The sequence below is a fragment of the Microtus pennsylvanicus genome, chromosome 14 (genome assembly GCF_037038515.1).
Source record: "Microtus pennsylvanicus isolate mMicPen1 chromosome 14, mMicPen1.hap1, whole genome shotgun sequence".
In the NCBI taxonomy this organism is placed as follows: domain Eukaryota; kingdom Metazoa; phylum Chordata; class Mammalia; order Rodentia; family Cricetidae; genus Microtus; species Microtus pennsylvanicus.
The window spans coordinates 34512639-34528161 of NC_134592.1; the positions used below are offsets into that span (position 1 = coordinate 34512639).

General features: G+C 47.3%; 1 protein-coding gene across 2 annotated transcripts in view; it reads right to left on the bottom strand.

Moving 5' to 3' along the window:
• The window catches only part of Smoc1 (SPARC related modular calcium binding 1), a 159402-nt gene that overhangs the window by 20780 nt on the left and 123099 nt on the right, over positions 1–15523 (bottom strand). Inside the window, exons 6-7 of one of the 2 annotated variants that reach the window (XM_075947688.1) lie at positions 14929–14985; positions 12955–13035 (exon numbers count right to left, since the gene is read on the bottom strand). In XM_075947688.1, coding sequence (XP_075803803.1) covers positions 12955–13035; positions 14929–14985 — 138 coding nt within the window. Of the gene's footprint in view, positions 1–12954; positions 13036–14928; positions 15019–15523 lie in introns of both variants that reach the window. The other variant, XM_075947687.1, reaches the window with a different exon arrangement.

Consider the following 15523-nt stretch of genomic DNA (forward strand, 5'->3'; position numbering starts at 1 on the left):
TCGGTGGGACAGGAGCAGATGCAGGAGGATCCCTGGAGCTCATTGGCCAGTCATCCCAGACGAGCTCCATGTTCAGTGAGAGACATTGTCTCAAAGAAAATAATAATAATAATAAGACAGCGAGTAATCCAGGGGGACAGCTGATTTTGACCACTTGCCTTCACACTGAGTACATACATGTGCACCTCACCCCCACGCCCATATGAATATGTACACACACACAGTACCGAACATTTGTGAAAAATAGGCAATATGTCTTCCAGAAAGGGGAAAAAAAGAGATCTCTTAAAATGGCTTTTTAGAACTAATTCCTCGGATGAAACGCACCAACCAGCAGAAGAAGGACTTGGACCTCCTAGCCCACCCATGTTGGGCACTATTATGACCCCAGCTTTGTAAACAAGAAGAAAACAAACTCTGGAGAGCATGCATTTTTCTCAAGTTCACTCCAAGATGGAAGACCTGGACTCTCCTGGAGGATGGCAGACATCCAGTCCACCTTGCTAGCCTTAGGCACCTGCTCTACAGTGAGAACACACTTATTTTGACCTGGGTTCCTCCAGGACAGGCACCTGGAAGACTCTCCAAGAGCTCCATTCAAGAGCAAATGTGTTCACACACACCCCTCCCTCTGAGCGATCATTCCCTCTCAACCTAAGCGCATAAAGCTTGGCCCTCAGGATTTCTGTCTCTTTGTCTCAGAACTAGAAAACCGAAAACCAAATGTGTAGCTCACCCACCATTATAGATCTATACGGCGAGTGAAAGAGAAAGCATTTGAGTACTTAGAGTGAGATTGACGAGAGGAGCTCTATTAGTATTAATTCAATTCGCACTGCTTCCAATCTTTGAAGATAGGTACTAACATCAGAGACACAGTCTGGCTAAATGATCAAGATTATGAATTAGGGGCCTGAGGCTGTGGCTCAGTTGGTATGCTTGCCTGGCATGCCAGAAGCCCTGGGTTTGATCCCTAGCACTCCAGAAACGGCGTGGTGGTGCATTCCTGCAATCCCAGCACTCAAGAGACGAAGGCAGGAAGACCAGAAGACTAGCCTAAGATACACAAAGCTCTATCTAAATAATAATAATAATCAGAGTTAGGAGGAGGCAGAGGTGGAATTCCAGCCCAGCCTAGCCCAGCTGTGTTCTTTACATCCCTACAGTGACATCTTCCATGGCTACAGGCTAACCCAAGCTTTATTCTGTTCTATGCTTTTCTTTGACTTCACCCTCCAGGGTCACTGTCTCCGACGGTTGTGTCTCTGTGCTCTTGCGCTGGCCAGTCCACGTGGGCTCTAGCTGACTGGTTTTAACACACAGGAGAACAGTGTGGTGATGGTGGAGAGTAAGCCAGGCCTTTGGAGGTCTTGTAGCTTCTGCTTTCACTGTCAATGAGCCCTAAGGACACCACATAAGGGGGCTACTCTAGCCTGCTGGAGGAGCAGAGGCCACACAAAAGGGAAAAGAGAAATAGCACAGCCTGCTGGAACACATGGCTGAGGTCAGTTTGGATGTTCCAGCCCCATTGGTCCTCCCCTTGGATGAGCTGAGGAGCCAATTCATGTAAAACTTGTGTGACAGCCACACTGTCAACTGCAGACACACTGGCAAGAACAATTCATTTATCGGTTGCACTAGTAGGTTTGGGGTAGCTTGTTATTTAACAACGGGTGCCAAATATCTAGCTAGACCTGCTTAATTCTGTGTCACCTTACGCCAGAGGGCTTCTCGTAGCCCCTGCAAGCCTGAAAGTGATACAAATACTAATTAGTAAGTCCTAAGTAGACTTGCTACATATCTGAGGACCCAGAAGGACTCTATCCTTGGAGCTACCCTCTCCCCTTCTCCGTCACCTCCCAAATGAGGGTTACCACCTACCTCTACGAGTTATCTCAGAGGTTGGCTTACAGAATGCAAGCCAGGATGACTTCAAAGGTCCCTTCAGCAACACTAACTCACAGATCAAGGAGCTCTGCTGACTCAGATGCACACTGCTCTGAAACGCCTCATCTCTGCTTAGGAAAACTTGGGAAACAGAGATAAGATACGAAGGTATGACCCAGTAACTATGAGAATGGGCCACGGCTGCTCATATATGCCTGGAAGATATAACGCACACCAGAGAAGAGCGAACAAGGGGATGGAACCACACACACTTGGACACTTCCACACAGCCCTTCCCAAACCTGCCCCCGAGATGGCGCTGAGCAGAAAGAGCTCAGTCACCCTCCACCTGGCAACGGAACCTCAAGAAGAAACACAATGGAAAAGCATCTCATGTTGGGAAGGCGCTAAGTCTAGGCCTTGCCATCAGAAGACACACAGTGTGTCTCTCCCCAGTCACACATGGTATGGGAGAGAATGGGACCAGCAGAGAACAGCAGCGAGCAAAGTTGGAGACAGGGCTGGAAAGGCCAGCATGAGCTAGATGAATATCAACCCTGTCTATGGGCCCAGAGCCCAGGTCTTCGTGTGTCAGCCAAGTTGGGATCCGCGTAGAGGACATCTCTATCTGCTAGGACTGGCTCAGGTCTGTGTCTCATGATTGCCCACGGTAATTAGGAGCAGAGGAGAGCTCGAATGAGACCAAGTCTCAGCTAATCCCCAGTGTTCACTGGAGCCCAGAGTTTATCCTCTATTCTGGGACTCTCCTTCTTTGTCTTTTCTTAATTTTTACATATTTTTTTAAAAGCAAAAATGGCCAACAAATGAACATTACAGGATTTGGGCTGGTCTTGCTTTCAGGCTATTGACTTTCAGAGAAGGAAGATCTGAGAGGAGGAAGGGAAGAGGAAGCTGAGTCTCCTGGGTAATCAACACTTCTGCACCTTTGAGTCAAGTCATCAGTGACCAGTGGGCGGACCTTACTGTGAGCTTTACCGTGAGAGACAAAACAAATTTCAAGGCGGGGAAAGTAGACAGTAGACAGAGAGGAGGCAGAGGGACTGTAACACCCAAGGTTCTACACACACACACACACACACACACACACACGATGAGAGGGAGATTTTTAAGGACTAGGTTCATGAACTAAGGATATAGCAAATCTAAAATACATAGGCAAATCAGTCAGGTAGAAATGCAGGTACACAAGATGAGGCAATTTTGGACCAAGATCAATAGCTAATGCCCACAGTTGTAGGACACAAAAGCAGGGCCTTCACACGGCAGTCTCCAGGCTGTTGTTGTTGCCTTCTTCTTCTTCTTCTTCTTCTTCTTCTTCTTCTTCTTCTTCTTCTTCTTCTTCTTCTTCTTCTTCTTCTTCTTCTTCTTCTTCTCCTTCTCCTTCTCCTTCTCCTCCTCCTCCTCCTCCTCCTCCTCCTCCTCCTCCTCCTCCTCCTTCTCACCTTGCTTCTCCTCTTCCTCTTCCTTTTTTCTTTTTCAGTAAACTCCAATCTCTTCACTTAAATCTTGGAACTGACCACATGAGGCTGGCCCACATTATGCAGAACAACCTGCTGTAACCAAAACCAACTGTGGATGCTCATGTCACAACAGCTCAATAGTGTTGGGTCAGACAACAGGGTCAGGCTGCCCATACAAACGGATGTACTGAAAGGAGCATCGTAAGGACTTCAGGAAAGATGTCCTACATAGAGGGGAAGGGAGGAGTCATGAGCCTGATGTGGTGACTTGCATCTGTAATTCCACCACAGAGAAGCGGTGGAGGGAGCGGGGTAGCTAAGACAGAGAGATGGGAAGTTTGAAGCTAGGCTAGGCTATGTAATAGATCCTATCTCATAGCTCAAACAAAATCTGTAGACTGGAAGGGTGCCCTGGTGAAGGATGTGGCCTCTCCTGATAAAAACCTAGTGGTTATTTAAGGAGCTACTTTGGCCATCCTGACAGAATTGCTTCTCTTCCTTGAGATAGGCAACGGAAGACAGCAGGATACTAGCAAGGCTGGGGACAATGTCTTTGAGAGGAGGACCCAATGCAAGATTCTGGGTGACAAAAAAAAAAGTCTGGGGCTCAGGCGGAGGTTAAAAAGAAGTGCTGGGGACATATGTGAACCTAGGCTATTAAATGGATATATTTGTACCTTAGTCTGATATCACATTAGTCCCTGAGAAGGCCAGAACAATTCTGAGAACACGTGATGAATCAGGAAGAGCTAACCATGACTTGTTGGGCGATCCTCACTCAAGGTCTTCCTCCATTCATCCCTGAAGCTATCTCTGAGGGCTCTTCCCTGGAAGGAGGCTAAGGCACAGCATGGCTCCTGCTGAGTTTCTGTGCCCCTTACCCATTGTACTCTGACCCCACCAGTGTGCTTAAGGACCAGGTCTCCATCACATCCTTCCTGCCCACCACTCTGGTTTGCTCCTCACTCAGAAAACCACAGACTCTCACAGAGAAGGAATCCATGAAGGATATTTAGTCTAAGAATTTTATTCTAACCAGTGCTCCAGAAATGGGGCCCACCCACAGCGGAATAAATGCCAGCCTGTTCTATATGAGACTGCAAGGGCTGGAACAAGAATCTCTGACCCCAACTCATCCTGGGAAACGCTACGCTCAACCCTCAGACCATCGAGACTAAATTTCTTATGGGGATAAACATCAATAAAGGGTGATTCAGCCTGAGAAAATGAGAGGAGCCTGCTTGTATTTCATTGCAAAAGGAATCGTTTCGCTGGGCCAAGAATATTAAGGAAAACACTGGCCTTGTGTCGACAACAACGACCCTGAAACCTCTTCAAATACCTCCCGCCCATCTCGTCTCTTATCAAAAATGAATGAAATGCTGACCGGTGACCCACAATAACAAACCATACACTTAAAACAACCTTTCTAAAAGCGAGATGAAATTCCAGGGGCGGAAGGAATGGTGCGACCCCCACCGCAGGTCTCTCCAGGTCTGACAACACGTGGGTGTCTGGTACTGGGACCAGCTGAGGATTTGGTGGAGAGTGGAACAGCAGGAGAAGGACAAAAAGGTGGGCTTGGGGTCTTAAGGGGCTGACTTCACTGTTGAAGGGGCTGGGGTGGGGACTGTGGGTGTGGGGGCTGAGGGGAGGGCCCTGATGGAGTCATAACCTTTAGGAATGATTTATGGAACATCACGGAGACGCTCTGTTTATTCAGCCACTTGGGGTTTTGGCACCTATGGTTTCAAGCCAATTATGTGAATAGGTTATCGCCTCACTGGGGACTTTGCAATTTTTTCACAGAAGGGGCTAAGTGCCCCTCAGAGGATAATTTTTCCAAGCACCATTTGCCAAGCTGGCCTGCCATCTCACCACGAGTTTTCCACCCCCTCTGTCAGTGAGGGCCACTTGGTCACAGCCAATTCCCAGCTCTCCATATCCTGTGACTTGGAGTCATCCGTGTGGTTTTGAGAACCCCACAGAGAGGGAGATTCCACAGAGCCACTGCTCCCAGGACTGACCATCGGCTAAGGAATGCAAGCACCCAGAAGACAGGCCCAGCTGGGGCAAAGGAAGAGCAAAAGTCACCTACTAACAGAATAAAATCAGCCTCTGGTTGTTCAGACCAGAATGGATAGAGGTGGGGTATCAGAATCCGAATTTGCATAAACTTAAGAAAGTCACCTCTTCTGTTGCAATAGATTTCCTCATCCCTATCTTTAAAAAAAAGTCCTCTTTCTGCATAGTCTGCCACAAAACAGAATGAAAATAAAAGATAGCATCATCCCTCATCCTCATTCCTACCTTGGGAGGGACTTTGGAGAGTGTTCGGGAGGACCCCTGATGGGCCAACTGGTTAACAAAGGACCACCTTCAGCTCTACCCCAGAGGGATAAGTTGGGACGCTGTATGATCTCAACTGGGTGGCTGTTTCCCCAAGCCAGAAGGAACTTGGGACATTCAGATGAAATGCTCCAGGAGCCAAAGATGGGGTTAATGGAGACCTGGGCTTCCAGGGCCCTGTGGCTGAAGCAACAGTAAGTGTCCACTGCTCCAACTCCAGTGCACTTCACCCGAGGGACTGACGTAGTGGAAGCCTTCATAGATGTCGCCAGCAGTCAGAATAGAGGCAGTATAGCACAGCAGTCACAAGGACAGACCTTTTGGCTTCCCCCACGTGGCTCTTGACCTTGGACAGTCTCAAAGTCCCAGGTTCCTCACCTGTAAAAGTAGAGTAGCCCCTACCTGTGCCCTACAGGTGCTTATGAAGGTAAGATGTACTAATATGTGAGACAAGCTGTAGCTCAGTGGCGTGGGGCTTACTCAGCATGATCGAGGCCTAGATTCAGATACCTAACACCACAAAATATATGTAGGACATTTAACCTGGTGCCAGAGTAAGGTGAGAGGGGCGGTGCGATTATAACTATCTGGTCCAAGGCGGCAGTGTCCTCCGTCGCATCTGGGGTACGGCTCATCTTCTTATACCTGTGTTCAGCTTGGCTCCTCAACTGGCCTGTAATGGCTGGCCAAGGATCAGGTTGTGGGAGCAGTCTGCCCTGGTCCATGCAATAAGGGGGTACACAACCTACAGAGGAAATTTATGTCTCTAACTATATTTAGATATCTTAAATAATCTGTCTGCTTTTTATAATAACATCCGGAACTCCAAAGCAACATCCCTGACAAAGCATTCATCATCTACTAGAGAGGAGCACATCACCGGCCCTGCCTTTGGTACGCCCTTTCCTTACACACTCATTGTGTTGCCCTCCCACCCTCTCAGGCCTTAGTGTATCACCGCTGCTGATGGGCCAAGAGCCCTGCACAAGCCCTCGGCTACCTGGACTCCTGTTTCCTAGTTTCAAAGTCAGGGGTGGTACTGGAAGCGTCTCAGGCGCTTCTTCCTCTAACAGCCCACACAGTTCAGTCAGAACAAGCACACACCTTCCTATACTGTGGAGGCTAATCCAGACCTAGCTGCCTAAGTCACCGGAAGTTGAACGCCTGGAAGAGTTGAGTCAAGGGTAAGCATGCTGGGAGTCTTCAGCCTGTCCCTCGTACCTCATACTTCTTGAGAAACTGCTATGTGGTCCACAAACCACAGCAAGCTTGCTGTGCCTCCAAAGTCCCACCTTCAGGCAGAACTAACATCCCACATCCCGAAGGCTGGCTGGGAGCAGCTCTACCCCCAGGATAAACAGGCTCTTAGGCGGAATAGTCATGAGTAAGGATATATAAGAAAACAGTACAACCAGCCTGTGTAAATAGATTCTCTGAAGAACCTAAAATGGCCATGCATGGCTCACCATGGTCTGAAGTGGTAAACACCCACTTCCCACACAGACAGATACTGAGCTCCTGGGGAGGGGGGATGGGTAGAGTCTGTTTCTTCTGGGACGGACTGCCCCAATTTAGCACATAAACATCTTTCTTCTCAACTTCCCCCTAAAGCGTCACCCTCCTCACACCCCACCTCTATGGACTCATCCACAAAGCCAGGAGAGATGCCCTTTCCTCCAAAGGTTCTAAGAAATCCTTCACAGCTGTTCTGCAGTGACAAGTGCCAAGAAGTAGTAGCCTATCCCTCCCCAGTTTTTCTTGGTAGTTTCACTGACCCTGACCTGCAGGCTCTGTGCTAGAAGAACTAAATTATAGAAAATTCAAGTTGAAGCAAGAGAGGAAGAAAGGAGTACAGACAAAAGGGAGGGTGAAAGAGAGATTTTTTTAATTTATAAAAATTAAGTATAACTTTATTCTTCCTCCTCCCAAAATACTAACATCGCATGCGTGTGTTGATAAACTGCACAGCCCGATATCCTGCAGTCATTTCACAAACACATAATGAAGAGTCTCGGACTAAAGCCAAAGTCATCACTGACTTTCAGAAACTGGGAGGAAACCAATTACGATACCTGAGCAAGCTCTTTGATTGCAGCTTATTAACAACTGAGGACAAAAGGAAAATATTGGGACATGGTTTTGTTACCGAACATCAAATTGCATATGAATTCACTTCTAGAAACAAAACTTTTGCTAGTAGGGGGAGTCCCAAAGACTGAATCCTGTGACTACATGCTTCCCATTCCAACACTACAAGAAACAGACAGTGGGGCGACAGAGTAACGTAACCAAGAAAGCCAATATGAAAGCAAGGTCAAACTGGACCATAGACCTGGCTCCCAGGCCCCCAGTGAAAATCACCTTTCCTTTCCACAAAGGAAAACAGTAGAGAAAGGGCAAAGCCTTTGTTGCCAAGGGAAAGCCCTGGAAGACCATCTGGCCCCATCCTCATCTCAACCCTATTGGCCATGATTGACCAAAGCATCTTCATGAGTCCAAAGGGTAGACAGCAAGAAGGCCAGTAACAGGATGTGTTTTTATATAGATATTTTAAATGCACACAAGCCCAGGCCCGTCCCCGTTGCGAATGCTGGTGGATTACTCATTCTTCCTCCCGATCACGTCATGTGTGAGATTCCAGGTGGCTGTGGGGTATTTGCTTACAACGGCTACCACTGGTTTCCTTGCAAGTTGTTTATTTTTCCAGCCTCGGGTCATTACATCAGCCCACGGTTTCCAGTTGGGCAAAGAGTATAGACTTGTGGGGGTGGGGATCCAGTCAGGAGGTGCCATTGCCTCCATGACCCCAAACCCCAGTCGTAGCAGCTCTCCCAGCAGAAATGTCCTGGGTGGGAAAGCAATCTCAACTGTAGCCAGTGGCCCAGCACCCAGCCTACAAGAAAAACGTTGCCCAAATGAGTAAGGGCACGAATACTGTCAACTGGTCTACCTGTGACATGTGACCACACCTTGAGCAAACACAGAAAGATATTCTCATGCAAGAAAAAAATGAGAATCTTATTTTATTGAAAAATGTCAAAGAACCGTGTTTCCATTTTGGGTCCTCAATGGCAGCTCTGTCTCCAGGGAACAGAGTGACCATAAACTGCTTCATCCACAGAGACACAAATGCCGATCATGGAGGCAAGAAAGGAAAGGCTTTAGAATTTAACTCATGGGGCCAGGTTCTGGGTACCCTGATCGCATCAGGGAAGAGTTTTGCAAGGAAGACAAAAAGCAAGGAAATGAACAGATATGGATGCAGAGACAAATCCAGAGGCTATGATCACTAGCCTGGGCTTCCGGGACAGAAGGAAACATTGCAGCCCTGGCGCATTGCCATGGTGCACAGCAAGCATGGTGGCCACATCCATGACCCCAGTTCCTGAGAGATAGCACTTTCTCGGGAGAGGAAGCATGGTATTTTGTCATATAGAAACAAAAAGACAGAAATTATAAAGAGACAAAAAAGACTTATAAGCTTATAAAGTATCTTTATGTAGTCAGCTTAGACCTAGGGGGGTGAAAGGGGTTTGATGAAGGCTAATTCTTGTTATTTGTCTTATTGCTTTACCTTCTTCTATAAATAGATATGACTTGAACATATTTTAAATGTCGAGTATTTTAAGAAATGTCATGATACGAAACTCTGGATGAAAAAAAAAAACCTCAGCAGGAGTTCACATTTCCTTGAAAAAGCAGCAGAAGCTCTGGCCAGCACTCTACTAGGACATGCTGCTCCCAAGATCTGGGGTGTTAGCTGGCTAGGAACATCATCCTCCCAGATACAGAAAGGATTCCTGGAGCCACGGATACTTGGGAGGTGAGGCATGAGGGAGGTGGTCAAGGAAGAGAGGATCAGAAAGACAAATTGGGATATGCCAAACTTGCCAAGGACTCAAAAGGCCATAGCGGCCATATGAACACACGGCAGAGCTTTCCAGAAAGAGCAGAACCTCTAGGAGGGGAGAAGACTGGATATGTCTTCAGGCGTGTGTGTCATGTTATTGCACAACTTTCAGGCGCCCAGTGGAACCTTTCCAACATCAACAGTCCCCAGGCCAGAAAACAAACCTGGCGTCACAGGGTCTGAGTGTGAAAAAAGGATGTTTGGGGTGTAAAAGAAACTGGAATTGCCTTTTTTTTTCCCTTCTGGGAGAAGGCTGAGAAGATGAGCTCTCACCCAGGCGTACTTCACAGAGTCTGACTCCAACATCCCCAAGCGTGGTCTGAAGTTCATCTGAATGCAGAATCCTCCATCAAACTCTAAGGAAAAATGGCCTCAGGCGCATAACTCTAAAGCTCCAGTCCTCACCTAAAGCCATGGACCATATGCAAGTCCATCAAAGGATGTCTGCCTGCGTCATTGACCGAATGTGCCAACATGAGAGGATGGGGAGCACAGGACAAGCAAACACTCCACCAAAGCAGCTTCCTTCGCTTTGTTTTCCTTTTAAATCACTTATGGTAAACCCATGAATTACAGGTCTAAAACTGAAGCCTCACAAAATCCCGAAGGGCAATAACTTAGTTTTATATATAAGGAAAGCAAGACTCGGAGAAGCTGATTGGCTTTCCAAGGTAAGGAAAGTCAAGTCTGGGAAACCAGATGTGCACATCCATCTGATTCCAAAGACCATGCTTCGACCAGTATGTGGCTGGTGTGTGAAAGATACCCTACTCTACTGCCTGAAAATCCAGACCTTATGATGCCTCCTTGGCAATGAGTTGCGATCGCATACCCCGGAACAGGATGGTCAAGCTTGAGAATGGTCCGTGTGAGATGATGCACCTGTGAGCGGCCCCAGGACTTCCTAGGACGGTACAGGCTTACCTGGAGCATCAGGAAACTCCTCAGGAGTCACAGCTCCTACGTCTGCTTGCTCTATGTAGGGGCCAAAAACCTTGAGTAAGACAACCCTAGGCATGTACCTCCCACTCAAACACCCTATTCAACTGTGGATACCAGGGGCCAGAAAATGTTCTCTGTGGAAGATCATAAAGTAAATATCTTAAGCTTTGCAGGCCATCCAGGCTCTGGGGTAGCGATTCAAATCTGGTCTCGTGGGTAAAAATGGTCAAGAACAGCAGTGTAGCTGTGTCCCATTAAAACTTTATTTGCACAAACAGTCAGGTGGCCATCTTACCTGCTAAATACTCTCGCAGAACCATGTCTTTTATATCTGAATCCATCAATAAGATTGACAGGTATCAGTCAGTATGGCCAGGTGATAATGACTTAGAATATTATAATCTGTTAAGCCATTACTGAAACCAAAGCCTAGTCATTTTCCTTGATGTGTCTCCTCTAAAGAGCAACTAACTCTCCCGCAACTATCCTGTTCTATATACTAACCTTATAGAGTCACCAACTATGGGAAACAAAAGAGGCCGGGCCACAACAACAAGAGCAAGATAGTTTGTACTTGCCTAGAAACAATTTCTCAACATGATCCTATGATCGTACAACAGAAAACTACATAAACCAGTAGGGGACACAATCAGAACCTGATGCTGTCACTTTAATACACTCAGAGAACACACTTCAGAAGGACATGTGTCCCTTGCTTCCTCCAGTCTAACTGCAATACCCTGTCATTGGTTAAGCATGGTGGCACACATCTGTAATCTTAGCACTCAGGAAGTTGAGGTAAGAAGACGTGAGTTCCAGGCTACCCTGGACTATATATCAAGGCGCTATCCCCAAAATCAAGAGATACAGATATATGTCAGTGGGAAAATACCTACATAGCATCCACTGGGTCATAGCATGCATAGCACCACCAAAAGCCTCATGGTATTGTCATCATCAATGTGAACGGTAATAAATGCATGCACCTAACAATTCATCATCTAGCCAGGCAACAGTCAAAAAAACACACAGACATTAATGTGGCGAGCCTTTTGATAGACAGACCATGCCCTGCACTGTAGGTAAGAACTAAGGCCCAGGGAATTTCTCTGGCTAGAGTCACTCTCTGTGTGCTATACCTAGGTTTTGCAAATTCCAAAGCCTGTGCTCTAACTGCTGACTGTTCTATCTTGCCCAAGGCCGTTCACATGGCCTCTTTTATGTCACTATCTCATCCTATACCTCCATCTTACATCAAACAGTAAGCCAATCACACGGAGAAACACTGACCAGCCCACCATTCACCTCTTTGTCTCCTTCCCTGAACTCTGGCCTCCATACCGCCACCTATAGCACAGAGCCGGTACAGGAGTAAAGTAGAGGAGCCAAGGACAGCTCTGCCTGCCCCTTCAAAGGCAGGAATCCTTTGTCCTTAGTCCTTGACACTAATAAAGGAAGGATATGGCTAAGTTAGACTCAGCCAAGCACATAAATTATGCCAAGTGCTAGCTAGTTCTCATTACCATGGCTTAAGCGAAAGAACGCTCCTCCCCGACAATACCTCAGCTCTGGTCTGCTAGGACATTTTCTGTTGGGGAATATTTAGTCTTGATCGATGGCCAGTGAACTTGGTTGGGTTTGATCTTTGTTGGTGGCAAATCATGTTTCAAGTAAACCCTACGAATGTGATCGCTCTTCACAATTCATCACCTTTCTGCTAAGGCAGTGCCAAAACCCTGACCATTCCTGAGACCTCAGAAGACCAAAACAGGAAGGGCATGACTGTAAGCAGCTTGAATGCCTCAAAACAGAAGAATTAAGTCTCTGTCGAAGCTTAAAGCCCAGCTTTTGTATGGCCAGCCTGCTCCTTTCAAATTCTCCTGTGTGGCATTTAGAAAGTCAATCAAAATACTAAAAACATCTTGACAAAATTTGTCATCCTAACAGATCAACTACTCATAAAAGTTGATCCTGGCTATGATAAAAGACGAAAACAAAAGCTGGAAGAGACACACTCATCAGACTCCTTATTTTATAGCTGCAGAAAATGAAGAAGATACAAGTCATCCCAAACCACACTATAAAGCCGGGCAGAGTGACACCACCCCAGCTGAGCGCTGGGAGGAGGCTGGAGTGAAAAAGTCACTAGTTTGATATGGGCTTTAGCTAAATAATGAGACTTTGTCTCAGAAAAGGAGTCAGAGGAAGAGGAAGAGGAGAAAGAAGAGAGAGGGGGGAGGAAGGGAAAGGGAAGGCAGATGAGAGAGAGGGAAGGAAGGAAGCAGAAAAGAGAACAAACCCATATGAGGAGTAGTCATGGGGCAGCAATGGAGCTCCTAGGGACCACGAGTTGAATAAATACACAATCGAAGGAAGATTATTTACCTGAATTTCTTACATTGGTGTTATTCAGTTTGGAGTCTTTGATTACCAAGTGCTTAATCCATAGGGTGGGAGCTGTGATTTCTAGAAAAAAAAAAAACGAGAGAAAAAAGCGTGTACATACATGGAGAGAGAAGTAAGCAGCACAGAGTGTAACCCAGACTTGTAACAAGCTTTTTAGAGGCCTACGCATCAAAGCTTAGCTATCTCCCTCTTGGCACACCAACCTCATACCAGTGCCAACACACTGTCTCTTCCTTGTGACGGAAGCGCTTCTCGCCCCCAGCTTTTAAGAGACAACCAGGGCATCCTGTGCCGGGACACAGAGTCGTCAGAATTCAGAGGCACCAAGCCACTCCATCAAGGAATAAAAATATTATCCCAGGAGGTGAGGAACACGGGCCAAGCCAAGTCCCTCTCAGCTGCTTCCCTGGGAGAAGATTTAAAGGGGATAAATCAACAAACGGATGCCAAACACACCGCAGAGACCATTTTAGAGGAAACAGCTGAAGCAGGGCAGATTCAGCCCGCTGGGCTTCTGCTTTGTGTGGGGAGAGAGGAGTGAGTCTCACACATACTCCAACCCCTTCTCACAGTCAAGCTGAGCACACAGCAAGCTCCTTCATCTAGGGCGCCCCAGGGTGCCTGCAGGCTCTCGGTACCAGGGTCACCAAGCAGACTGAGAATGTGGAAATCCTGATCCTGAACATACCATGTGGCAGCCAGATCTTCAATGACAGCAGCAAGACGGTCTTCCCAGGTGTCATATTTGCATCCTGCACCCAATCCCCTAGGACTCAGGTTTTCTAGTGACGGGATGTTTGTGGATTCTGATCTCACTGAGCTGAGCCTACCCTAGGCACATCCCCATCCATGCTGCCGTGGCATGGTTTTGTTTCATTTCTCTGTTCTACTCTCGTGCCCCAGATACTCTCCGCTGAGTGCGGCTGAAATCTTGCTATAGGTTGTACACTGATAGCTGAACTTCATTGTCACACTTTCTGGAAACCTTATTCTGCCAAACTTCCTGTTCCTGTCACAGGAATCTGGAGCACTGGGTAAACTCCCTGCAGAAAAGAAGCCCAAGTGCCCCCTGCCTTGAACACGGGCCAGGCTTCTGCGCCCCAGCACTTCCAATTCACTAGCCTTGCCTCCAGGGACTCTCAGCCTTTATTTGGCCAACATCCACTATCGCCCTTAACCTAGAATGTTTCTCCCAAATGTCTTAGTGCAACTCCCCAAATCCCTGTGCCTTCACCCAGCCACCTCCACTTGCCAATCTCTTTCTCCTACTTCTCTAATGGTGGCCCATACCCATTACCTTTCCCTCCTTCCTTGTTCTTGGCCAGTCCTTGCTGTCTGGAATACCCTGATTCTTCCTTTCTGCTTGCAAGCTCAAGTCCCGTGTCTTCCCAACTCTTCCCGAAACGATGCCAACTCTTTCTTCCTTAAGTATCTATCACTGTACTTAGTTCTAGGACCAGGACCTAGGGCTTAGTTCATGAAGCTCTCTAGTGGTTGTACTGGGAGGAAGACAATCCTATACCTCCATCTTACCCCTCCTCCAGCCCAGGCACAGAGTGGGCAGTTCTAAGTTCTGAGTCACGTGCTCCCGAAGACTGACTGCCCTCGCCAGCCTTTCTCACCATGACTCCCTGGTCTTGGCAGCTTTGAGGGTCTGTCTAAACCATGTTTTTGTTGGACATTGGGCTAAGGCTGGAAGCCTGGGAGGAACAGAGGGCCGTTCCAGAAGTAGAGACTCTGCACTGGTCACTTGGAGCCTTCGCATTTTTTAAAAGGTTGGGACAAACCAACTTACGCTGGGGAAAAAAATTACAATCAAGAAAGAAAAAAATGATAATGGGAACTTAAACAAACATGTAAAGCTAATATCTTACCCAATTCTGAAATGAAAAAAGAAAAAATAATAGTGAGAGTTAAAGAAACATATAAAATGGAAAGGAAATGATGGCTTACCATCGCCGTCGAATACAGGCTGGGTCTCCATCGTGGGTGTGGGCTTAGAGCCATCATCTGAATTGAGAGTTAAAAAGAAACGAAAAGAGACTACCATTATTGAGGTAAATGCTATCTACTCTCCAGAACTGTTGACTGGTTGGGGTTTGTACAAGGTCAAAGAAAAAGGAAGAGGAAGGAGGAAGAGGCCAGGAGAGAAGGAAGAGGAAGGAGGAAGAGGCCAGGAGAGAAGCAGAGCCAGAGAGAGACACGATAAAGCAAATCCGGGTATGTGCTCATCCAGGGGACTCACAAGGAGTTGGGACTCACAGCAATGGAGGTCCCTGTCTCATAAAGCTGAGGATTCTGTAGGAGTCTTCCAGCCTTCCACGCCCCAACAACAGAGTAGGGTGGGAAGACACCTGCAGCCTGCGGCCTGAGCTTTGTCTAGGCAGGCTAACACTGACAGCCCTATGGCCTGAGAGCCTGGTGTCTCCCCTTTAATTCCCATCCTCCGGCACAAGACAAGCTGTTTAGAACCTTTCCTAAGGGCCCTGGCTAAAAAGCTTAGACCAGAGCTCTACTCTCTTCCAGGCTCCTAGCTGCCTCTCCATCC